We start from the raw sequence: 12323 nt of genomic DNA, 5'->3' as shown, positions 1-12323 counted from the left end.
CTGTTTCAATAGCACCATAATGATTCTCACAAGTGTACGAAATCACAAAAAAAATGGCTGAGAGGATTAAAAACTAGCCCATTTGCTGAGAAGATAAACTATCAATCAGGACTGCACGACATTGGAACAGAAATTAAATTGCGATTTTTTTTCACCTATATTGCGTATAAAAAAACAGGATCAGGGTTGGGAAAGTTCATTTTCTATGCAAACTTCTTTTCAAATGTGAGTTCATCATTCCAAAAAGGAACTAGTTTAGTACATAGTTTGTAATGAAAAAAAATAAACTCAATTCACTGGTCCAAAAATGAACTACTTCATAGTTGTTTTCCATCCATCCATTCATTTTCTTAGCCGCTTATCCTCACAAGGGTCATAGGAGTGCTGGAGCCTATTCCAGCTTGTTTGCTAGCCAATTGCAGGCCACATCAAGACAAACGGCCGCCCTCACAATCATACTTGGGGGCAATTTAGAGTGTCCAATTAATATCGCATGTTTTTGGGATGTGGGAGGAAACTAGAGGGCCTGGAGGAAACCCATGCAGGCACAGGGAGAACATGCAAAGTCCACACAGGCAGGTCCGGGATCGAACCCTGGACCTCAGAACTGTGAGGTCAACGCTTTCCAGCTGACCACCGTGCCGCCTCCATCCATTATCCAAGCCACTTATCCTCTCAAGGGTCACAGGAGAGCTGGAGCCTAACCAACCAGCTTTGGGCGAATGCCAGACTACACCTGAACCGGTCGCCAGTCAGTCGCAGGCCAGTTAACAACACCATCACTGAGCAGGAATCGATCTCATGCTGCCCACATCAAAGTCAGGCATGTGTACCACTACACCATCAGTGACTCCCATAGTTGTTTTTTTTTTCCTGAATACTCTATGTTGCCAAAGTGCTATTAGCCTAAAAATACTGTTAATATAATTTTCACATTGCTGACACCCATTCAGTTCACACTAGTAACCAGTTGCAGCTTTCACCTACAAACTAAAAAATAATTTTACTTCAATGATGTTTATTATATTTTTTTAATGAGGAATTAAAACAAAAACAAGACTGCAGTCCTTAACTTACAAAAAAAAAAAAAAACACAATACAATAGGGCAGGAATAATGATGAAATTACATTGAGCAGCATTCTAGCACTTTAGTCTTCCCCGTGGTCTACTCCAAATGGTATAAACTACTAACATGGGGGGGGGGGGGGTTGACATACAATAAAAAGTAAATCTTGACAACATAATGTATTTTGAATTCAATTAAAACAACCCACAATAGAAACGCTTTGTCTAATGTAAGTGCAATAATAGGCACACATTGAATTATAAATTACTCTCAAAAGAAATAATGACAACATTCATGAATGTAAAGACACGCAACGAGCCATGTTGTCATTCTCAAGACACTTTCTGTTGAGTACTGCCTTCCAGTTGTCCATTCTCTGATTATTTATTTGCAAGCTACAAGTTGGAAGACGAGTAGGTCCAGAAATAATGGGGGCTCTGTCTTCGTTGAATGTTGTTCAGCTACTAAGGCCAAACTAGACCAATTTAATTAAGGCTGACATGAAATGAATACACATGTACCGGAGAAAGAGAGAACATTATGGATGACGAGGGCCTCTCGATAATTGAGTTTATGTCTGAATCCGCCATCGACGGCGCCTTTGTTCTGTCGGGAAAAGATGCGGCACGTAGAGCTGAGGGAAGCGCTGTGTACAATGATATTGATGCATGTGTCTGTGCATGAATTTTTAAAATCTAAATGGTGACATATGTCACCGAATCCAAACGTTTCTCACAAATGTACACAGAGATCACCTTCGGCAAATCTTTAGTGTTGCTCCTCTACAATTAGAGTGAAAGTGTAATTATTGTGATGTGTGCGTGTGGTTCATTTAAAAACTGGGCTCTTTCGCCAAGCCTTTAGGATCCAATGTGAAGCTGCACCTGGTGGTTATATGTGTCATGTTCTCACTCCAATAAAGCACATACTGCTTTCAAGCAGAGGTAAAGAATAATTGGGCTTTTGCTTTGGTCCCAGGCTCCCACTAGAAGTGTGAAGTATAATGTGTTTTCAGTCAAATTAGTAAATACACTGTATAACTTACAAAACACTCCTTCGGGGTTGAATATCCCCAGAAAAAGACGTTTATTTTCTGGAAGGTTCATAGGCACACTAAACAAAGTGCCAAATATTAGTTTCTCGTTCATTATCAATTCCTTTAGAAATGAATCTCTGATGAAAAAAAAATATCTTCCAAAAAAAAAAAATTAACCAGATCTGGTCAAAAAGGTTAAGAATGTGGATGCTTAATACAAAATGTGTTGGGGAACAATTAGGAGACAACATCTAGCACCACCCAGCCTCCAATTGTAGTATTGCAGGATGGGTCATGACACGTTGTAAACTTTTGACCTCACAGTTCTGAAGACCAGGGTTCAATCCTGGCTCCTCCTGTGCGGAGTTTGCCTGTTCTCCCTGTGCCTGCGTGGGTTTTCTCCAGGCACTCCGGTTTCCTCCCACATCCCCAAAACATGCAACATTATTTGGAGACTCTAAATTGCCCGTAGGTGTGATTATGAATGTGACTGTTGTTTGTGTCTATGTGGCCTCTAATTGGCTGGCAACCATTTCAGGGTGTACCCCGCCTCCCGCCCAAAGTTAGCTGGGATAGGGTCCACCATTCTTGCGTTCCTTGTGAGGGTAAGCGGCTCAGATAATGGATTGATGGATGAAAACACACAGTTGTGATCATATGTTTGATTGCTACATTTTTTGATTATAAAATTTGTAAGATGGGTACACTTGTTTTAAGAAAACATGCAGCACCAAGAAAAAAACATTTGTTTTAATAGGATTCAAATTACAAGCATTTCAGAAAAGCATTATTATCATACAAACAAATACCCCTCAAGAAATTAAAGATGGTTGTTGTTCAGTCATATTTAAAAAATGAACAAACAAACAATATTTCACAAAAGCTACCATCGTATGTGAATTTATAAGTACACCTATACATATAATGCAGTCATACGCTGCCCTGTCATATTGGAAAGAATTTTCATAGCCTCTAGGTGGTACTGGTGTAATTTTGGATGACCACTCAATGGCAGGATCCATTTATAAAATGAGAAAGTTTTTTTCATTTTCCCCAATACCAATTTATAATGTGCACCAGTGTAAATAAATTAGTTTTGGACAAGGACCTGATTGTCAAAATGTAAACAGTACTCAGATGTTTGTGGTGGATGACATATTTCAAAAGTGGGCATCCCAACTTGCCTGTCATTTAAAAAAAATCAATTAATTGAACAGATTATTATTTGTATTATCATTATTTTATTTTTTAAATCCATTTACTGGCCGTCATGATGCTGTGAGGCTTGGGCGTCTGGGTGGGGATTGGGTGATGGAAAGAAACAAGCGTTAGAGGGGATATAATGAAAATAAATGAGGTCAACGGATGCATTTCAACTGCTGAAACCTCTTCTGCATATATTTCTATGATGTCACCATATGTGTGACTACAGTATTTTTATTTTTAAAGGGTGCGCTTTAACCCGCTTTGATTGAAGCGGATAGAAGTTGATTCTGTTGACAGCCACACATGTGCAGTTGTCCAGGTTTATATCCCCTGGTCATACACTAATCCACCTAAGCAGTGGTTCCGAAATTGTTTTCTTGTGTGCACCCCTAAACATTTTTGCCATACCCTGAGTACTTCCTCACTCTTGGGTGATGTGGATTCTCCAAAAGTACCCTCAGAACTTAACACAACTGAGTTTTGAGTGTAAATTTATTTCATCTCATTAATTGGAACATTTATTTATTTTTTACTCAATTTAATCAGAATAAATAAATAATACTGTATGTTGTCTTGAAAAGAAGTAATATAAATGCCCCCCCAAAATAAACTCAAGATAACTAATAAATCTGTCTTTATAATAGAGATTTGTTCCAACATTTATTGAGTGTTACATGAACTCTCTCCTGAATCAAGAGCAGCTGTTTCAGCCATTTATCCATCATGTATTCGCCTGTACTGTCCATATCTGTTTTCATGTTGATAAGGCTGGAGCACAGGCCATTTCCTTCTGGGTAAACTAGTTGTTCAACACACAAACAGGTATTTATAATTAGAATAATGGTTATAATATTATTAATTATAATAGCGACTACATGCTCACCTGCCCTGACTCTGATATGAATTTAAATGATATTGCATTCTTCAGCCACAGTGTTTAATGACATCTGTCCACCCTCTGCAGTTATTACACCTTAAACTCCTCTGGGAAGGTTTCCCACAACGATTAGGAGGTTGTTTATGGAAATGTATGACCCTAACCCTTATCCAGAAACACATACGTGAGTGTGTGAGTGTGTGTGTTGGATGAGAAAGTCTGGCTCTTGGTCTCTGCTCTAATTTACCCAAAAGTGTTCTATAAAATTGTGGTCAGGACTTTATCCAGGCTAGTCAAGTTCATCCGTCCATCAATTTTCGAACTGCTTATCCTTACAAGGGTCACAGGGGTGCTAAAGCCTATCCCATCTAACTTCAGGCAGAAGGTGGACTACACCTTAAACTGTTCACCAGTCAGTCACATGGCAAGTATAGACACCGTCACCGACTGGGAACTAAAACCAGGCTGTCTGCACCGAAGTCATGCGAGTATATCACTACACATCAGTGATTTCAGATAAGTTCATCCACATCAGATTTTCTCATCGGCCAATGTCTTTATTAGAATTTTAATCAGCTTTATAGACCACATATATAACCAACGAGGAATTTGTCACCGGTACTTGGTGCCGCCCAAGTATGACATACATATTGAGTATGAAGAACAATAGACAGTCAACAGTCATTAACAGGGAACTTTTTTTTCTTCTCAAAATTGTGCAACGATGCAGTCTTCTCACATGTCGAGCAGTTAGAGTGGCCAACAGAGTGATAATTCAGTGCAATGACAATTTTGCAAAGGGTGTCAACACTTCCAGGATTGTATGCAGTTTAAATTCAGGAGTCGTGCAATAGTCTTTCACTTATAATACTAATACTGATTGGCACATCGGGTGGCACGGTGATGCAGCTATAAAGCAGTGGCATCATAGTTCTGAAGACCAGGGTTCAATCCCGCCCTGCCTGTGTGGAGTTTGGATGTTCACCCTGTGCCTGTGTGTGTTTTCTCAGGGCACTCCAGTTTCCTCCCACATCCTAGTTATTCACCAGGTTTGCACACACTGCAGGAGGGATTTTGGCCCACTCCTCCACACAGATCTTCTCAGACAGGTTTCTGGGCTGTCGCTGAGAAACACGGAGTTTCAGTTCCCTCAAAAGATTTTCTATTGGGTTTAGGTCTGGGGACTGGCTAGGCCATGCCAGAACCTTGATATACTTCTTACAGAGCCACTCCTTGGTTTTCCTGGCTGTGTGCTTCGGGTCATTGTCATGTTGAAAGACCCAGCCACAACCCATCTTCAATGCTCTCTCTGAGGGAAAGAGGCTGTCCCCCAAAATCTCACAATACATGGCCGCAGTCATTCTTTCCTTAATATAGTGCAGTCGTCCTGTCCCATGTGGAGAAAAACACCCCCAAAGCATGATGTTACCACCCCCATGCTTCACAGTCGGGATGGTGTTTTTGGGATGGAACTCATCATTCATCTTCCTTCCTTCCAGAGTTGCATGTTGGTCTCATCTGACCACAAAACTTTCTCCAATGACTCCTTTGTATCATCCAAATGGTCATTGGCAAACTTAAGACGGGCCTTGGCATGTGCTGCTTTAAGCAGGGGAACCTTTCGTGCCATTCATGATTTCAAACCATGACGTCTTCGTGTATTACCAACAGTCACCTTGGAAATGGTGCTCCCAGCTCTTTTCAGGTCATTGACCAAGTCCTGTCGTGTAGTCCTGGGCTGATTCCTCACCTTTTAAGGATCATTGAGACCCCACGAGGTGATATCTTACATGGGCTCCACTCCGATTGAGATTGATCATCATGTTGACCTTCTTACATTTTTTAATGATCGCTCCAACAGTGGACCTTTTTTCACCAAGTTGCTTGGCAATTTCTCCGTAGCCCTTTCCAGTCGTGTGGAGTTGTACAATTTTATCTCTCGTGTACATTGAGTGGATACATGGAGTGGAGGTGGACTTTTAAAGGCGGACTAACAGGTCTTTGAGGGTCAGAATTCTAGCTGATAAACAGGTGTTCAAATATTTATTTACAGCTGTATCACACAAATAAATTGTTAAGAAATCACACCTTGTGATTTCTGGAATTGTCTTTTTAGATTATCTCTCTCACAGTGGACATCCACCGATGATGAAAAGTTCAGACCCCTCCATGATTTCTTAGTGGGAGAACTTGCAATATAGCAGGGTGTTCAAGTATCAAGTTATTTTCTTCACTGTATATATATATATATATATATATATATATATATATATAGAGAGAGAGAGAGAGAGAGAGAGAGAGAGAGATTGACATTGTTAACACACTTACCTAGATAGATTTTACATTTTGCATGTCTTATAAGGAATGGCTCCTATAAACAGAAATGTCTCTTGTTCTTGTTGCTATGTTGTTCCTTGTTCTTTGTTACTTAGGGTTAGGCTAGGTTGTACCAGGGCACCGCCTACTGCCGGAGAAAAATTCCTTGTGTGTTTTTACACACTTGTCCATTAAAGCTGATTCTGATTCTTATTCTGATTAAACAAGTCGCTTTTGGCACGACAACATGGCAATTTCTCGTGGCCATGGCAGTGTGGTACATCTAGCTACTATATGTAATCCCCACTTGTTGCTATGTTAAATACCTAACAAATTTGCTCGGCCTGCTTGTGTGAAAGCAGCGAGTGCTCCAATCAACAGCCAGCCTCACTTTCCCCACATTAAAAATGTAATCCTGCAAAATTTGCCAAATGTTGAATAATTATAACTACAATCTGATTACGTCTTTTTTCAGTAACTGACAGGATTACATTAACATATTTTTGCAAAATCCTCAATACACTGTTACACGTATTCTGTGACACCCATTCAAGCGTGTTTTCATGTCCCCCCTGCAATGTGCTCAAATTCATTCCTAAATATATGAATACTGGATGTTGAACCCTCTGCATCATTGCCGAGAGCAGTTCATTGAACGCCCCCCCCCCTTTTTTTTTTTAATTACTCCATTGGACAACAAGTAGCTCTGAGGGGTGGGAGGAAGGGGACACATCCACAAACGATCATGCATAGATGGTAGATGATTCATGAGGTCGGTAGACATATTTAAGTTGCCCGTTATTACCACCATCTTGTATTTCATGTTGTTGTCTTATCCCACACTGGCCAAGTGGGATTGATCACGCACGGCTCAATTTCCCCATGCATGTGAGATTGTCAGTTCACCTCACTTAAAGGAAATGAAAAAATTAACCTCTTTGATTGGTGGTGAATAAACTCGCCTTTGTTTCCGCCTGCAGACACAGACAAGTCCTTTGGTTAAATATACTACTGGACCCTTCTTCGAGAATACAACTAAATCTAACCCAGCCCCTCACAGAGATATGCAATGTGGTATGACGGATTTGTCCTAGTCATAAAATTTGAGCCCAAAGTCTCACAATAATTTTCCAGTTATTCAGTCACCTGTGTCGTTTCCAAATAAAGGATACCCATTAAGCAATAATCGCCATCACAAAGACTAGGAATTGTTTAGAGTGTAACATGATGGGAATCAGCTTGATTGTAACTGTATATACATTTGCATTCTGAAGGTGTAACCAATATGTAAATAACAATTGTAATTATTTGGCTCTTAATAGTTACCTGTGAATGATCTTTCTTCTCAATGTATGTTATTAAATGAATAACAATATATATTGTAAATACCCCCTTACCTTCTTTCCTTCCCATAGCCATGGCCGACTTCCATGTCCAACCAGAGCCAGTCCATGCTGAAGAGTCTGGTGTGGCCAGATTTCAATGCCAAATCCATGGTTTGCCAGAGCCTGTTATCAGCTGGGAAAAAGATGGGGATCCTGTGGACACCAAGGACAACAGGTCTTATTTCTCGTACATCAAGACACGTTAGATAAGGTATCATCTTATTGTTACTTTCAAGCATACTAAAGCAATTTAAAAAATGATGGATTCACGTATCATTATCTGCCTCCTGCTTCGGTTTCCATGAAATGTTTTGAGGCCAACTCTGATTTATCATAGTCCCTGTAGTGTGTATAAGGTCTGCTTTGAGGATCCCTCTGGGTTGGACATGCCGGGTACAACTCAGCAGGGAGGTGTCCAGGAGTCATCCGTAACATATAATGCAGCCACCTGAAGTGGCTCTTCTTGACGTGGAGGAATAGTGACTTTCCTCTGAGTCCCTCCTGGATGTTAAAGAACCTCACCTTACAGTATCTCTGGGGGTGAGGTCCACTCCTTATATCTATAACCACATATTTTGAGTCACTACCCAGGGACGCTCTCTTTATGACCAGTCCAATCCTTCTGTCAATTTTCATTTTGCCATCTGAATGAACAATACCCTAATATACCAAAACCTTTCCACATGAAGTACCTAACTCCCATTCAAGATCACACCATCTCCAGTTGAGAGCAGAAATGAGACCCCAGGCCACTAAGTTGGTGACTTTAAAGAATTTGGCTGACCTAGAAATGTGGTTGTCTATTGTGAGTAGTCATTTGCATCTTATTTTCTTTTGTAGGTACACGCTCCTGCCTACAGGTGTTTTGCAGATTACAGGAGTGCGTGAGAAGGACAGTGGAAAGTTCTGCTGTGTGGCTCATAATAGTGCAGGAGTGAAACACAGTGCTGAGGCCCTCCTTTCTGTTTCAGGTTGTTACATTTCATAGCTTTAACATCCACATACCATGACCAGTCTCGTTTCCTCCTCACTATTAGCTTTACTGTATATTACACCTTATGGGTCCTGATCAATTGTTGTACCTGTCACCATTCCAGGATATTCCTAAAATTTTCCAAATCCTGTGAATATGTGTCAGATCTTAGAGATAGAGAATATTGGTCTGAGACACTTTAGAGAACTCCTATTAAATGTTTCCATCCATCATTGTCCTCATCATAAATACCCTTGTTTTTCCAGGCTCTCAGTCATCTGTTTACAAAGAACCTATGATCCTAGTTGGTCCCGAAAATCTTACCCTCATTGTTCACCAAACCGCCATTTTGGAGTGTGTTGCTACAGGATACCCCCGCCCAATTGTGTCTTGGAGCAGACTAGGTAATGTAAAAACTTATTGACATAAAAAATGAAATGAGTCCACGGAAGTTCGTATGAATTTGTTGTTGTTTTTGGCTGTGTTGTATGTCACACAAGTGCATGGGCAATCAAATTGTCCAGGCAAGCTTAGGATATCAGCATAAGAGTGATGTATCCACATAACCATGTATCCACCAAGCTTCATTGTACACTCATTCCCAACATATGCAGTTTAATAAGAATCAGAATGATCTTTAATGACCAAGTGTAAAAACACACCAGGAATTTTTCTCCTGATGATGATTGAAGTCCAGCTCTAAAGTATGCATGTAAGCAGTAAATTTTTTTTTAAAAAAAAAAGTACTCGAATACTCAACGAAATTTCTACAGAATAATCAGTTCCAAAAACACTTGATTCCATCAGCCCTACTCTTAGATTAGTACGATTAGCGTGCCGTCGTTATATTCAATTTGTTTGAAATATGTATGTATGCATATGCGCTACCTTCTTGGCTTTCTTTAGTGCTGTTTGCGCAACTGTTCATTCCTTTGCGTTTTAGTAAATGAGTAAAAAAAAAGGGTGTGTCAATGAACTGAATGGGACACATGGCAACCAAATTGGAACATTTGAACAGAACCGCTTTGACAGTTTTCAAAAACTGTTCTGTTCCCAGTATCCATGTCTGTATGCTCACAGCCACAAACCTTTCATCCGTCTTGTGATGTATGATGGGCTGTATAAATGCAATGGGTATGTTTGTTTTGAGTACAGCGTGTATTGTGTAGATGTCATGCGATGTGGGATGACGTAAGACTTAAGGGATGCACCATTTTGTTGATAACAGCATACTTCATCTTCTCAAACAGCGCAGAGGAAATGGAAAAATAATTGCTTTGTTCGGCAGGGAGTCATGCAATTAGCTTTTCCCGCTCCCTTGGTGCACATTTAAAAACTTGACTATAACTCAAATCTGTCTTGATCAATTTTTCAATATGTTATGTTATCCTTACCTGTTATCAAAACGGACCTGCTGCTCCAATTATACACTGGTGCCCCTCCCTTCAAATGTTGAAGGATGATCACATTGCCAGTTCACTCTGACACAATGTCTCTAGAATGAAAATGCTAACGTGATGGGATTTGTACATATTAGATTACATCAAGGAGGCTACGATAAACTGGATAATGAATCTAATAGTTTCCCTCATCACTCATTGCTTCATTCGGCAGTTTGTTTGCTGCTTTTCATTCGGCGGAACAGCACCCTGCAGGTTCTAGCTCTTTCATTTCTGACACTAAGTTAATTAGTTCCTGTCTGATAGAATGTGAGAGAAAGAAATACTGTAGGCCTTTACAAGTAAAAGGGGCAAAAAGAACAAAAGTGTTGTTCAGATGAAGCTGTGTTTGTACTTGTCAGTCCTCCAGCTAGTTGTGGGTAGTTAATGAAGATGGAAATGTACAATAAACACACTGTAACGCCCAACACTGAGAAAGAGTAAAGCAGTGAAGTATTTCCTTCAAAGCTAATGTCACACTTCAAGTAAGATGATGTTTTCTTCTTCTAATTATTTGATTTTGCTCAGTCAAACCTCACAAAACACTGGGATGCAACCCTTTTTTTTTCTTATACAACTGAGATGATCAACAGCAGCATTTCACTTTTCTGCAATTTTGAGTTTTCAATTAATCTAGTGGGAAGGAATGTGTGAGGAAGCCGGAGAACCAAGAGAAATCCCTGATTCAAATCCAGTACCTCTTGGCTGTGAGGCAGATGTACTATCCATTTGCCCGACTGTGCTTGCCCGCTTATTCTACAACATGACCATAAATTATAAGATGACCTTTTAAGGATAACTTACCTCTCTTTCTGAAATGTACTGCAAGTTTGTGATTCACTCAGACAATGAATCCACCACTGCCTGGCCTTTGATCACATCAAAAATGAAACTTACAGGCTTCAGGTGGAAGTCTTAAAAGGAATTAAAATTCTCCCCTTGGCCATGTAGCTCGACAGGCTCATGTCATGGTTGGGCTTGGGACTATAGATGGGAAGTACAGTAAAGTGAATGCGTATGAGGGAACTATCGCAAGAACAAATGGGGAAGGGGGTGAAGTAGGACCAAAGATATGGGATTAGAGATTGAAGTTAGTGTGCATAATTTAGTAAATGTATAATGTTTAAATCTATACATTGGGACATTGTGATTTGTTGTTGTTGTTTTTCCTTATTGAATCAGATACAAACATTAAACGTTTCAATGAACATGATACAAAGAAAAATCAGCAAAACATAAATGATAATTAAAAGTACACACGACCAAATGAAACATTAAGATGAGAAAATGCTTTTTCTTACAGAACTGTATCGTTTTTCACGTCCAATATGAAATATAGGATGGAATATAGGAAGCCAATGTAATTCTTTGAGTATGAACTCAGTGACCTATCCATATACTGTACACACTGTATAATCTCAACTACTGTAAAGTGCACTCACAGAAAGGAGCACTTCCACCACTGGCAGTTGCATCCTTGAAATTTATAGCGCATCTACCGACACACAAGTTGCTCAAGTTATATCATCGTGTTATAAGTCAAAGAGTGCAGACATCAGTTAAGGCTTCAGTTTTTAGAACATAAAAAAGGAAGAATCTTGTCTGGACATTTCACAGAACATCAGACTTTCCATGTTATATTGATGTTTTTATTTGTTGGGACCTGATTCATTAGGTTAAGCAGCAAGGAGCATCTGCATCCTTTTTATGCCAGAACAGTTTTACTCTGTCACATTGTACTGTTTAAGCTGCCGGTGTGGTTTCTTAGTATTTCGACGAATATTTATTGACAATTAAAGATGATCAGTTGAACAGAACAAGGCTTTTAGAGGGGAACGACACAAAAAAGGAGAGGGAGTGAAAAGATAACTTTTTAAAAATAGAAAAAGAACTTAAATGACAAGAACTAGCCGTAAAGGAGATGAGGAAAGTAAATCATTTTATCCCTAGGACACTGACAATTAGATGAGTGTTGTATGGCGGAGTAGTGCTACACCCTTTGAGGGAAGGACAGGACAAGATAG

The 12323-nt window shown here is 39.8% G+C and overlaps 1 protein-coding gene across 3 annotated transcripts in view; it reads left to right on the top strand.

Moving 5' to 3' along the window:
• Positions 1-12323, top strand: part of igdcc3 (immunoglobulin superfamily, DCC subclass, member 3) — a 102501-nt gene that overhangs the window by 56143 nt on the left and 34035 nt on the right. For all 3 annotated transcript variants that reach the window (XM_061815497.1, XM_061815499.1, XM_061815498.1), the window contains 3 exons: positions 7918-8062; positions 8728-8858; positions 9127-9264. In XM_061815497.1, the coding sequence (XP_061671481.1) occupies positions 7918-8062; positions 8728-8858; positions 9127-9264 (414 nt within the window). The remainder of the gene's footprint in view (positions 1-7917; positions 8063-8727; positions 8859-9126; positions 9265-12323) is intronic.

Source organism: Syngnathoides biaculeatus, chromosome 3 (genome assembly GCF_019802595.1).
Source record: "Syngnathoides biaculeatus isolate LvHL_M chromosome 3, ASM1980259v1, whole genome shotgun sequence".
Classification (NCBI taxonomy): domain Eukaryota; kingdom Metazoa; phylum Chordata; class Actinopteri; order Syngnathiformes; family Syngnathidae; genus Syngnathoides; species Syngnathoides biaculeatus.
Note: the sequence above shows the minus strand (reverse complement) of the source record. Positions and strands in the feature narration are given on the sequence as shown.